The sequence below is a fragment of the Biomphalaria glabrata genome, chromosome 11, assembly GCF_947242115.1.
Source record: "Biomphalaria glabrata chromosome 11, xgBioGlab47.1, whole genome shotgun sequence".
Taxonomy (NCBI): Eukaryota; Metazoa; Mollusca; class Gastropoda; family Planorbidae; genus Biomphalaria; species Biomphalaria glabrata.
Window position 1 is genome coordinate 33,037,196 of NC_074721.1, and position 14,452 is coordinate 33,051,647.

Consider the following 14,452-nt stretch of genomic DNA (forward strand, 5'->3'; position numbering starts at 1 on the left):
AAGATAAGAAGATACTATTGAGAATATCTTTAAATGTTTGTCATATATCTTTACTCTCAGGGGGAGTGACCTCATCAAACTCAGTTTTTAAATACAAAGAAGGTGAAAATGCTACAACCTATCAGTTTCCTAAGTTTGAGCCTCTGTTCTTAGAAGAGGTGAATGAGACAATTCGCAAAAATGCAGAAGAAAAATGTCAGAATAATATTGCTTGTGTCTTTGACTATGTTGCCACTGGAAACGAGGATTTTGCTGCTTCTACCCTTGCTGCTAGTTCTCAAGCTGCCAGTGTTAAAGACGATCAGAGTAAGTTGGCAACTCATTTATGATTCTAGAAATCGGTTGCTAAATGCTGCTTCACATTTATACATCCATGTTGTTTTTTTATGACTTTTTCCTTGTTCACAAAGACTATGCTATAATTTGCATTTATTTTGTTTTCGTTCAATGTAAAGCCATTTATTTTTTTATCAATGTATTGAACAACTTATGTGTTAATCTTTTCTCTATTCGTAATGTATAAAAAAAATATAAAATATAATTCATTTTTTTAATATAATTGTGTAGTTTTCTTATCAGATCTTGTGATTTGAAGTAAAGATGGTTTAAAACTAATTTATTTTTATTGCTAAAGGTTAACTAGGTATCATCTGGCCAGCAAAACAACTATGTTTATCCCCAACTAATGGATCATTCTGTAAATCCAAAATTCAAATCCCAGCCTACAGTGGAAATTGAACTTGTAACTCCTCATTTTGGAAGCCAATCACTTTAACTCTGATACCACACTACATATCCAAAACAATAGTCAACATTTTTTTCACATAATTTAGCTATTAGAGGCAAATTGGCTGAGCGGTAAAGTGCTTAGCTTCCAAACTGGTGTTCCTGGGTTTGAATCCTGGTGAAGACTAAGATTTTTTTATTTCAGGATCTTTGGGTGCCTCTGGAGTCCACCCAGCTCTAATGGGCACCTGACATTAGTTGGGGAAAAGTAAAGGTGGTTGGTTGTTGTGCTGGCCACATGACACCTTTGCTAACCGTAGACCACAGAAACAGATGACCTTTACATCATCTGCCCTATAGACCACAAGGTCTGAAGTTAGGACTTTTTTTTATTGGGCTATTATAAAAACAAAAATATTTAAGTCTCTTGAACATTTTTTGTTTCAGTGAACAACCTCCCAGTATTAAGTTTAACTTCTTCTCTGAATGATGACAATAGACTTCAAGTTTATGAAGGCAAAGAGGTAACCATACACTTTGCTGCCACAGATGTTGATAATGATGTCATTACATATCAACTAGTCGGCAATGTTTCAGCCAGTTTTTCTATAAACAATCAAACAGGAGATGTTACTTACTCACCCAATTCACTGGACTCCGTTCTAATAGGGTATGTTTATTGTAAAGTTAATGAATTCTGCATGAAGTTTTTAGCCAATGATTAGTATAAATATTGATAAACATATTTACTTTTAAGAAGTGCTGTATAATATAAAGCACTTAGGATATCTCTGATATCTCATCTGAATAGGATTCTATATATTGATAAGAAAAGTAATGATCTATATGAATAACTGATGGCTGAGTCTCTACAATAAATATACTTTTCACATTTATTTTTGAAAAAAAATAAAAATATTTTAACTTACATCATTTAATCTTTATGTAGAGTTCAAGCTAAAGATTCAAAAGGAGGACTTTCAGGTATAATTTATATCAGCTTAGTTGTCTGCCCTACATGTAGCAGTGCTGGAACTTGTAACTTAAATAAAACCCGGGAAACAGAATACCTTGGAGGCAAATTTCTTTTGAACCCGTGTAATTGTTGGCCTGCTTACACAGGTAAAATGGTTTAAAGCCACATTTCATGAAATATTTATTTGACTAGTAAAAAATATTTTTACAAAGCTTGCATCAACTCATTTTATCTGTCTAGTTAAAAAGGGTGTACACATTATTTCTCCCGCAACCATTCTCGGATCAAGTTGAAACTTTTCACAATTATTCATTGGCAAAGAAATGCATCCAATTTAAAAAAAGAAACCAATTAGTCAATTAATTACTGGTAATCAATTATTTTGTTTGAGACCAACAAGGGAAACTATTTCTTCAGTATTAACAGTTTTGTTGGGTTTAGTCCCCTTAAATAATTGTTAATGCTATTTTTCTCTCAAGCATTCTTGAATCAAGTTGATACTTTAAACAATTATTTATTGCATCTAACAAAACATAAATCAATAAAAAAATAAATAATTATTGGTAATTATTTTGTTTGATATCGAATAAGGGAATTAGTTTGTATATGATTGATAGAGATAGTTTTAAGGGCAGAGTTCTTCCCCTTTAAATAAGTTTTTTCCATTTATATTTTGCTTGTTGACTTTTACTATCCATTGAATTTGAGATTTTTTAATCTATATTTATATACAGATAATATTTTTTGTATGCATGTCAGTGATCTATTCAAATGAACTTAAAAATATAGGCAATGATTGTGAAAGAGAAGTGGATGGCTGCTTAGCTGCTCCTTGTAGTCAAGGTCAGACTTGCAGAGATCTCACAGCTGCAGAACAAAAAAATAGTACTGTTGGTTATGACTGTGGAGCTTGCCCTGACGGTTATGAGCTTAGAAATTCAACATGTACAGGTAAGTTTTACATACATAAAACTCAAATTGCTTCCTGTTAAGCCAGTTAATCCATTACTTCATCATCACTCCTTTGAGTTCCTCATGGAACAGGGCCTCGACAAAAACATGCCACTCTCCACGGTCTCTTGCTAGTTTTTTTATGGTTTCCCTACTCTTCCCAGTCCTCTCGGCTTCTTCAAGTACACTGCGTCACCATGTTCTTTTTGGTCTTCCTCTGCGTCTTGTTCCCTGGGGGTTCCACTCTAAGGCCTGCGTAGGTCTGTTGCTGGTATCTTTTCTAAGGGTGTGACCAATCCATCTCCACTTCCTCTCTAAGATCTGTATTTCTATATTTTTCTGTACACTCATCTCCCACAGTTTGGTGTTTTCTACTTTGTATTTTTAGGATATTTCTCAGGCATCAGTTGATGAAGGTCTGTATTTTTTTTTTGTCGCTTTAGTTGTTCTCCATGTTTTAGAACCATACAGTAGGACTGCCTTGACATTAGAGTTAAAGATTCTTAGTTAAGTCTTGTTTGAGATGTGAGGAGATTTCCAGGTTGGTTTTAGCTGTGTAAATGTCTGACGCACTAGATTTATACGGCGTTTAATGTCTTCATCTGTTCCACCTGATATACTGACTACACTCCCAAGGTATATAAAATTTTCTACTTGGTCTATTGTCTGAGAATCCAGTACTATGTCTCCAATTTGTTTATTGTTTACTTTAAGTCCTTTTTTTTTGGTGGTTTTTTTTGAGGCCTACTCTTTTTTACTACTTCGCTTAAAGCTGTGACCTTTACTTGCATATCCTGTAGTATGTGTGATAATAGGGCTATGTAATCAGAAATTCCAGATCTTCCCATTTTTGTGTGAGAGTCCATTGGATTCCTTTCCCTGCGTTAGAGTAGGCTTCTTTTGTGACCCAATCCAAGGAACAGGAGTGGTGAAAGAAGACATCCCTTTTGACTCCTGTTGTGACTGGAAATTCCTCTGACAGCTTGCCACAGTGGGTTACTTGGCAGGTGAAACTATCATAAAGGTTCTTGATTATGGTTATTATTTTATTGGGGATCCCATAATGTCTCATTACAGTCCAGGTAGATTCTCTGTCGACACTATCAAAAGCTTTTTCAAAGTCGACAAAAGTTGCATAGAGAGGAGATAGCCATTCTACACATTGTTCTACAAGTGTTGCTATTTGGTCAGCTTGGTCAGAAAATCTTGCTTGGTACTGACAACAAAGTAATGCCTCGCCATTTCTCACATTGTGATAGATCTCCACTCTGGTATTATTATTAGCAAGCCCTATTTCCACTCACCGGGAGGTATTTCTGTTAACCAAATTTTGGTGAATAGTTTGTGCATTTGTTCAACTATTTCACTTCCTCCTTCTTTTAGGACTTCAGGTGGTATGTTGTCAATTCCAGCAGCTTTAACTGTCTTTATTTGTTTGAGTGCATTCCTTATTTCTTCTTTTGTTATTTCTTCCATGTTTATGTCTAGTGTTGGACCTGCATTTAGATCTGATGGATTTTGTGGTTTAGGTCTATTGAGCACTTCTTGAAAATATTCTTTCCATCTTTCAAGTTGTTCATTTATTGAAGAAAGTAGTTTTTCATATTTGTCTCTGACTGGAACATTGCAATTAGCCTTTTTGGTACTGAGAAGTTTGGTGATTTTGTATAGTTGTTTTATATCTCCTTTACCTGCTGCTTCTTCTGCCTGTTCTGCCAGATTATTGTAAAATGATCGTTTGTCCTGTCTGAGCATTTTGATGACTTTTGTGAAACTGCTTGGTAGTCTTGTTTGGATTGTTGCTTGTGGTTTCTTGTTTTTGCTAGGTTAACTGCCTGTTTAGCCCATTTCCTCTCTTCGATTAATTTCCATGTCTCATCACTAATCCACTGTTTTTTCTTCTTAGGGTTAAGGCTTAGTACTTCATTACTTGACCAAATAAAATTCCCCTTAATAGAACATGAGAAGGTTTTCTACACAATTTTTTTTTTTTTCAGAATTTTTTCAGTTGTTATTCCTTTTCCTGTTTCTTCTTTGATATTCTGTATCAAAGTGTTTTACAATTTATATGCAGTAGCTTTTTCCCCATATCTGTGTTACAAATACTATGCAATTAATTCTTGTTAGATTCATTTTTATAAATAATACCGTTTAAAAAATTATATAATTATCATCAAGGAGAACATTTGTTTTCCAGTATGTTTTCCATTTTGCAATATCACCTTTTTAAATTCAATTGTCATCATTATTCCAGATATAAATGAATGTGGAAACAAAACTAACTATTGTGATGCCAATGAATTGTGTGAAAACTCAGTAGGCTCCTACAGATGTTACTGTGATGTAGGCTATCGCAAAGACTCCAGGGATAAATGCTCAGGTTATTTTTTTACAATCACTATGCTGTTTTAGAGACCTCTGTTTTAATCTATGCTGTTTTAGAAACTTCTTTTTTAATCTATGCTGTTTTAGATATTTTTGTTTCTATCCATGCTTTCATCTAAACTGTTTTGAGACTTCTGTTTTAATCTATGCTGTTTTTTGTTTTCAAGGTTTTGCTGGTCTGTTAATTTCCACTCTCTTAGCTTTTTAAAATCTTGGTTCTATGTTTTCAGTTAGATACATTAGTACTTGTCTTTAATTTTAATTTTAAGCCCAGATTAAGATTTTAAAAATTAAGTATTTCAGAGTGTCACTAAGTTAATAGAGCTCTGTTGACAGTAACTATTACAGCCATTGATCATGGTGCTACCAGGAGACACCCTCATTAACCTTTGCTGTTAAGATTTTAAAGGGACATTTTATTACTTCATTAGGTTATTAGTAAAATAAATCTACATTAGTGTACTTCAACTGATTAAAAATGACAGTGCATGTTATAAAAATAATATAATAAATTTAGACTTTCTTCAATAAAGATTTTAACACATTACAATCAGTATGAAGGTTGTACTAGTTTACAAGCTTTCATAACCATGTGTTTGGATTCTGCTTGATAGCAAGTCCTAGCAGTGGTTTGTTTGGTAAACATAGAAAAAGAGTGGAGGCTATAGGTCAGCTATTTTCTATAGAAACAAAGTTGTCTTTTTCTCAAAGGTGCACAAAACTGTGTTTGCGGGGCCAAATGTCACTAACAAATCCTAAAGTTTCTACTACAGACTATTATGTTATCAGTTTCTATCATTTACCAGAAATGTTTAGTTTCTAGATTATGGTTTAAATACAAGCATTGTACTCTCACACCAGAAATGTTGAGTTTCTAGATTACGGTTTAAATACTAGCATTGTATTCTCACTCCAGAAATTATTGTTTTACTAGGTTTAACTTAGTTTTGTGAGAGATAAATTTATTATAGTGAATTTATCCTTCCAGGAAAAAAAATCAAATTTATATTTAAATGCTCTTGAAATAAATTGTGTTTATGAAATAGGTAAATTTAATGAAAGAATCATTTACTTTTTTTCATATTTTTTTCATTTCCACATTTTTCAGATATCAATGAATGTGCTGAGAGAACTCACAAATGTAATCAAATCTGTACTAACATTGAAGGCAGCTATGACTGTACCTGCTACAGTGGAAGTGTCATGTCTAGTGATAATAAAACTTGCATTCAAGGTTAAATAATTTTAGCACATGTATCAACATTATACTGATAGATGATTAACAAATGTTATGATTAGGTTTTAATAATTGTATTATAAACATAAATAAAAATTATCATTTATACAGCTACTCAAAAAATGTAGCCTATTATTAAAAAAAATATATATATAAAAATTAGGAGTTTATAAATAATCCCTTCATTTCTAAGTGGTCTGTTATTTCATACTGTGATAATCTGTTTATAGAAATGTTGTTGGAATAGCAATTACATTTTGAATAGAATGATGTATTTCTGTTTGGCAGTTGAACTTTAATATATAAAACAAACACTTAAAGCTTCTAGCATATAATGAGCCCTTCACACTTCAAGATTCTAGGCTAGGAAATCACATTTCAACCAGAAATATTGAATATTGCCTAAAAGTTTTATATGTCTATATGCTATAACATTAACCAAACTCATTTCTCATGATCAGGAAGTGGTTCATGCAGCTGTAGTCAGTTCTGTACAAGTGAAGGATGTGCCTGTACAGCTGGCTACCAAGTAGATGGCCTTAATTGTATAGGTAAGTGTGTAGTAAAGGCTCAAATAATGGGTATATAATGAAAGTAAAGTATAAAGTCAAGTTTTCCTTTCAGATCTTGTGATCTATGAGGCACATGATGTAAAGGTCATCTGTTTCTGTGGCGCATGATTAATTGGAATGTCATGTAGCCAGCATAATGACAAACTGCCTTTACTTTTTCCTAATTAATGTCAGGTACCTATTGGAGGTAGGTAGACTCAGAGGTGCCCTAAATATCAGATTTGCCTCATTTTTATTTTTCTATCTACTTTGCAGATGTTGATGAGTGTAACAATGGCAACAAGCCTTGCAGTCAAGTGTGTCAAAACACTGTTGGAGGTTTCATGTGCTCTTGCTTCAATGGATTCAAACTTGATGATGATGGTGTTTCATGCAAAAGTATGCTGTTGTCTTACTGCTAACTTGTCTCCAAAGCTGTTTTTTGCTGACAGATTTTTTTCACAGTCACTCAGATACCTCTCAGACATCTTATACGTATTTCTCTCACAGACACTTTTTACAGATACCTCACTCAGGAACTAGATACCTCTGCAACCTTTTACAGATACCTCTCTCAGGTTAAGATAGACTTACTTAGATTAAGATCCTCCTCTGCTCTATTTAGCCTGTTGAGCAACAAGCTGTCTCCACAGAAATTGCAGCCTTTTCCCAACCACTGCTTTGAGATCTTCTATAAAGGTTTGGCACCATGGAGGATAGCATTGAGACATGTTATAAATAATAATAATAATAAATGTAGGAACATTACAGAAGCTGTTTGTTTTTAATTTGAATAGAATAACTTATTTTCTCATAGTAAGACTTCTATAAGGAGTGATTTTATTGTTTCCAGAATGCAGTAACCCTTACTATGGCAAGGACTGTGCAAGTCAGTGCGTGTGTAATGGCCTTGGCACATGTGATAATGTCAAAGGTTGTATATGCAATAAAGGTTGGACTGGTACTAACTGTAACACTGATGTGGATGAGTGCACTGCACTGTTAGATGCATGTCCAGCTGGTCAAGTTTGTACTAATACCTTTGGATCATATACTTGTTCTTGTCCTTCTGGTTATGTCAATATTACTGGAATATGCACAGGTTTGTCATATTTTTTTTAATTAGAAATTAATTAATATTTTAAAAAATTGAACTTGAGCTGAGATATTGCTAATAAATACTCCAGACCCAAATAAAAAATGTTGGACCATAGGGCATAGAGCATGCTAAATGACCATGAAAAATGAAATAAATATCATAAATATAGAAGAGCCTGTAAGTTTCCATTTATACTAGCCTTATGAACACATTATCTTGCAATTTTGTAACTATATTTTAAACAGATCTTTAAAAAAAATATTTTTTTTTGTATTTAATCCCATTGTAAAACAGTGTTATTTCTAAAAACTAACTTTTTAAACAATAATATAATTCTTTTTTTTTTCTGCCAATTAATAAGTCTGTTGGTTTCTTTGTTCAGACATTGATGAGTGTGCTGATGTTCTTACACATAGCTGCAATCTTGCTGTGGAGGATTGTGTCAACAACAAGGGAAGCTATTCTTGTGTCTGCAGAAGTGGCTATGCACGTAATTCTAACTACACTTGTGAAGGTACAGGATTTTAACCCTTTGAGCCTGGAAGTGTAATGTGTTGTTGTTAGTTTAAAAATACATGTCCCATACCCACCCTATGATACATTAGTGCAATACAAATTTTAGACTTGTTATAAAAGTTTGGGCCTTTAGCTAGATGTTGAGTTCCACTAATTTAAAATGTGACACAGTTTTTAATATATTTCACTCACTGATAAAAACACATCTCAGCAAGTGAAATGCTTGTGCTGTCATTGACATTTTTACTTTAGCACTTGTTGAAGAGATAGCAATCCTGCAGATGTTATTTAGGCCTATTTAAAACCACTCCACAAGCTTCTATAATGGCAGTCCAAGATCCCAAAGATTTTTACAATCTACAAAAGCAAAGACCCTTAAAGAGGCATCTCTTTGATAGATATTGTAAGAGAACTAATGGTCTGAGTATTAAAAAAAAATGTTTCAGATGCTCCCAGAGCAAGTATATCCATACCAGATATGTCTGTAAACAGGAAACATGTCATCTGTCATTGTAGGAGCTTGATAATAATTTATTCACAAATGCTAATATTTGTATCATATAGAGCATATCTACAACATCTTGGAGTTATAAATAAATAAATATTAAGAAGAATTGGGATGTTATCTGACTTAATTATACCACTCTTCACCATTTGAAATCTAAAAGTATTTAGATAATATGAATTTCAAGCTTGGGAGTACTTAGATCCCCAACCATTTTACTATCCCATATATTTCAAAATAGCTTTGCTCATCTGCAAATACAAAGGAAACAAAATAAAGAGTCATCAAACAAACTTTTTGAACCAACTCAATTACTTGAAATACAAATTTTTTAAAGTGAAATATTTGATTATGGAGACCTAAGTTCCATAAGGTTTTGTCATTCACTGTTTTGTAAATATTTGTAAAATATTTAAGTGTGACAATCATCAGATACATTTACTGTAACATTTATATGTCAATCTGGAGTAAGCCTTAAAGCTTGATCTCTTTAAATATGACTAATCATAGCGATTGTGTTTAGCATTTCTTTTAAGTTTATCCCTTGTCATGGATACATTTCACAAAATTAGATTCTATGTTTACATTATCCAATCAAGATATAAAAAAATGTATTTAAACAATTTTTGTTTCATGATAAAAGACCTTGATGAATGTGCCAAACATACAGACAACTGTGAACATTTATGTGAAAACATTCCTGGCAAATTTAACTGCTACTGTCGCTATGGTTACAGGCTAAAAGCTGACAGAGCCAGTTGTGTCATGGGTAAGTTAAAAAAAAACACATAATCTTTAAAGTTTATAAATGGCTGTCACAGACCTGTTTGAGAACCATTGTGACAGAAAGTGATTTAGTAGTCATGTAACTATTCCGTGAGTAGTCATGAGAAAATATCAGGTCTGTAACTGACCACGAGGTGAGAAACCTCAGTTGATTCAGGGCTCCAGTGGAGTAAGGAGCGATATGTGTTTTTCTGTGTAGTTTCATGTAAAGTAGATTGACTTAGAGATTTCAAGTGAACTATATATATTTTAGAACATTTCTACTGAATTTATATTGGATACGCTGTGCAATTCTTGATGGCTGAACTAGCCAGGTTATTATGGACTGTTTCGTTATGATTAATAAATGTTTTGTCTGCTGAGAAAGTGTTACTTCTAAATATATTTGTGTCGTGGTCTAATTATTCAGTAACCTTGGTAGCACTACGCATTAGCAAAACTGATGAAGACAAAAGTTATTCCAAATTCTAATAAGGCCAGAAGAGGCCCTAATATCATACATTAGCAGAATACACCAGGAAGTGACAATGACATGTTGCGTTGCACTTAATAACTTTTCAAAGAGGTGCTTTATTGAATCTCTTAATGATTGTGCTTACTGTTGTCTCCCTCTATCCTTCTATAACAAAATGCTTGATATTGCACTAACAATAAACTGTGTAGTTTTGTCTTATTGATAGTTTAATGTTCATTTGAGTGTTGAAAAACATTTTTTAAATGTTTTTTTTATTGCTTATTTAATGGTATATCTTTTATGCTTACAGCATGCTCAGTGTGCTATGATCCAATCCTTTTGTGGACACTGGGGGGAAGGGGTATCTGGGAGTTTTCCTGCTGCCTTTAGGCTTTCAGCAAACACAACTCTTCTCAAGCTCTAGTTCCCTTGTTAGGTAGCTAAGCCATAGCTAAGTGGTTTTTGGCCTTTTAGCCAAACATCCCACAGTGTGAACCATTCTTTTAATATAAAAAACAGTCTCTGATTTATGCTTATTTTGTTGAAATTGAACTCAATTGAAAACATGATTCTGCCAGATTTCAAACTGACTATCTGTATTCCCGAAGCTGAAAATGTCCTAAGTGTTTAGATTCCTTTAACAATATTTATATTATATTTGAAACAAGAGAATGTAACAATAATTGTATGAAAAAATCAAGATTACAGTAAAGGTGGTTGTGTTTAGAACACATTTTTTTATTCATCTTTTAACTTTTTAAGAAATTCAAATAATTTTTTTTAAAGCAAACATTAAACAACCACTTAGAAATAGTTACAGTTAAGAAACATGACATCCCTTACCCATGTTTACATTTTCCTACACCCAGTGCGGACAAGTTGTTGTCCACTGGGGGTTCCCTTGTGCTTTTCTTTAACAAATGTGTGTCCTGCGGCCTTCTTGAGAGGCCATCTTTTCCCAGCTACTTTTCTTTATGCCAGTGAGGGCAAATGGCATCTGAGTTTAATTTTATAGCACTTATGGGGTACATCTGTTATGCCGTCATTCCATGAGGGATAAGTTGCCAACTCAGCACAGCTACATTTGATTATTGATTACATTTGTTTCAACAATTAGTCAAGGAAATTGCCAACTTTTCTTCACTGAGACCAGACAAATCAGCAGTACAGAGAATGACATACTCAGTACTATCAAGGCTGCCTAGTCATAATGTATGCACGCTGGACTGTCATTTGGCCATCTCAATGGCCCTGGGTTCATACCTTGCCCACTGCCATCCCCTGTGTACTTAGGAAGTAGATTATCTTCAACTCTGAAGGAGCATCCAAATCATTTAAAACATGTGCAAACATTTTTTTAAAGGCTTTACCAATGTTTTGATCTCTCCAAAAGCATTTTATAAACTATGTATATTGGCATTGTCCATGAATCTGAAGATTTAGAAAGAGTTTATCTTATCTTCAGACCTTGCTTTATCCTAGCAATCCCATAAAATATATTGTCAAAACATTAACATTACTTTTCATTCTTCAGAGTAGCAATAAACTATATAATCACCAGTTATTATTCCGGAAATAGCTTTGAACTTCTTAAATCTTAATATCTTTTTCAAAGAAATGTCTATAATTATGAATTGGTTACATATATATAAATTGATTGCCAAAGACTTTTGAATGACAAGACTTTATGTCAAAATTATGATTTTTTAAATTTTTGCTAATGAATTAGTAGGTGTCTATTAATTTCCTAAACTTAACTTTTCTATGTAAATTTCAGAAAAAGATGTATGTGCTTCAATTAGGGATGTCTTAAACTGCACCCAGTACTGCACAGTCAACTGGACCACCAATGTACCATCATGTTTCTGTAGAAGTGGATTTGATCTGGTTGGAAAGGAACAGTGTATAGGTGAGCTGTACAAGTTGTAATGTTGATAGTTATATGTTAGTGCCTAAAGTTCATTCAAACATGTAATTGTAGAGTCCTTGTCTCTATTGGAAATCTAACTTAAGTTGCCCTCATCCAAGCATTGTATGCCATTAAGCCACACATCCCAACTGTTAGTGATGAATTTGACTTTAAAGCCTTCAAGAACCACTACAGTAATGTGCATCATGGCAACTTGTGTATTGAAGAAGAAAAGAAATAAATTAATAAAACCTAATATGAACTAATAAACTGTTTTATTTTCTTTTTAATGTTTACAATGTTATTATGATTTACTTTAATGACATGCTAATCAGGACAAGTGTCTATTATTTGTGAAAAAAATGAATAGATTATCAATTTTTAAACAAACTTTGATTAGATGCTTAGTTAAAGGGTATAATTGTTAAACATTTTGCTTGGAGTATTTCTCTTTAATAAGTCTATGATATCTCATTTAATACCAACCATTCGGACTGATGAAAAATAATAATAATTTCAAAGTGATCGATCAACGATTGATTATTACGTTTTTTTTCAATTATTTGTCAAGGAAAGACAATTCTTCTCTACTACAACCAAAGGAATACAAATGAGCAGCACAGAAGATGACATACTCATAGTGTTCAAATGGCTATGTGCTAGTATGTTTATATTATGTCATTAAAGTACTTGAAAGAATGTGACATAATAATTAGAAGGCTTTCAATGTCTACTCCCATCCACAGGAAGTCTCTGTTAACAAATTTGTATGTTTAATTATCTACAATAACTTATTTCTCTGTGGTAACAGAACAGGCTATTTCATTATTTATCTCCCTAATTATAAGCCAAGAATTTGTTATGAAATGTTCCTTGTCTTTCAGTTCATCCATTGACTGCATGTCTTATCTTTCCATATATGCTAAGCACTGTAAACAAGCAGCAGTAAGCTTATATTTTGTAGCCTAACACTTTGCCTACTCCTTCAGATCAAGATGAATGTAAATATGACTATTTAAACCTGTGCTCCTACAAAGCTGGTTGTGTGAACACACCTGGAGGCTACAACTGTACTTGCCCAGCTGGTCAAATGTTAGATAATGATAAACGCTCTTGCGTTGGTAATAATAAATTTTAATGTTATATACTAATGTAATTATTCTAATTATACATTATAAAATTATATTTATTTTTACAATTATATATATATATATTATTTACATTTTTTTATTTATTTATATGAGGACACCTACAATTTTACTTTGAAAATTAAATGTTTATATCTTTTTATAATAATGACCATTTTGACTATCAGTATAAATACTATAAAATAACAGTTTTAAGATTTATTTGTCATCAGACTGTGGAACAGGGAAATGGGGAGAGAACTGTGCAAATGATTGTGCTTGTAGTGAATTTGGGGCCACCACATGTGATGCTAAATCTGGATGTGTTTGTAAAATTGGTTTCACTGGTAAGTTATTGACTCATGTTTATATTTGCATTACTATATTGGTGGAAATATTTTCTTATGTAACTGTAGGGTTACATTAAATGTATTCCATATGTTGAATGCAGTAGGACTTAACTGGTGACAATGTTTCTTATTTGACTGTTGACTTGTGTGTGACACTTATCCTATATGTGGGGAAATATTCTAAAAATCTAGTTTTCTTGTGTAATGAGATTTAAAGTTCTGTGAGGGATAATTTTTTCCCTTTGCAACTTCTCATGACTGAAGAGGCCAATCCAGTTTAAAAATGTTTGTGTAAAATATTTACCATGTAATGGATGTTCCTTCAGAGTTAAAGATAGTTTACTTTCTAGTCCAATCCTCCCGCAGGACGACAGGGGATGGGAGCGGGCAGGGTTTGAGCCCAGGACCATCGATAAATCCAAACGACAGTCCAGCATGCAAACCGCACGACCAGGCAGCCATCCTTGATACACAACTGTGGTCTCAGGGTATCACCAGACACTGCAGCACTTTCACCCTTCTTTCTAGTTTTGGTGTGTACGCCATTTGCAATCCAGGACCCTTTCTTTTTTTGCTTGATCTCCATATGGATCTATCCAGTGCCACTTTTTTCATCTGTTGGTATTACTTTTGAAGAGCTTCATGTTGTGTGCATATATCAGTGCATACAATCTTATAAGTAAGCAAACTGCACCTCCCCTACCTTCAGCATACAGAATGCCATGCCAAGTCTATCTTCTTATCTTGTATGTTACAGACGTTACTTTAAAAAAAGATGATGATTACGTCCTACGCGTCATGCAATTAGTCATGCATATTAACCAATGACCTAAATTCTGCCAAGTCACTTGTTTTTTTACTTGCTAGCTCAGGCAACTCA

General features: G+C 33.3%; 1 protein-coding gene across 1 annotated transcript in view; it reads left to right on the forward strand.

Moving 5' to 3' along the window:
• Nucleotides 1–14,452, forward strand: part of LOC106055042 (uncharacterized) — a 135,679-nt gene that overhangs the window by 105,436 nt on the left and 15,791 nt on the right. Inside the window, exons 134-147 of the mRNA XM_056004484.1 lie at nucleotides 61–306; nucleotides 1,174–1,396; nucleotides 1,676–1,848; nucleotides 2,492–2,653; nucleotides 4,908–5,033; nucleotides 6,147–6,272; nucleotides 6,737–6,826; nucleotides 7,103–7,225; nucleotides 7,680–7,928; nucleotides 8,308–8,439; nucleotides 9,590–9,715; nucleotides 11,964–12,095; nucleotides 13,085–13,216; nucleotides 13,456–13,569. Of these exons, the coding sequence (XP_055860459.1) occupies nucleotides 61–306; nucleotides 1,174–1,396; nucleotides 1,676–1,848; nucleotides 2,492–2,653; nucleotides 4,908–5,033; nucleotides 6,147–6,272; nucleotides 6,737–6,826; nucleotides 7,103–7,225; nucleotides 7,680–7,928; nucleotides 8,308–8,439; nucleotides 9,590–9,715; nucleotides 11,964–12,095; nucleotides 13,085–13,216; nucleotides 13,456–13,569 (2,154 nt within the window). The remainder of the gene's footprint in view (nucleotides 1–60; nucleotides 307–1,173; nucleotides 1,397–1,675; nucleotides 1,849–2,491; nucleotides 2,654–4,907; nucleotides 5,034–6,146; nucleotides 6,273–6,736; nucleotides 6,827–7,102; nucleotides 7,226–7,679; nucleotides 7,929–8,307; nucleotides 8,440–9,589; nucleotides 9,716–11,963; nucleotides 12,096–13,084; nucleotides 13,217–13,455; nucleotides 13,570–14,452) is intronic.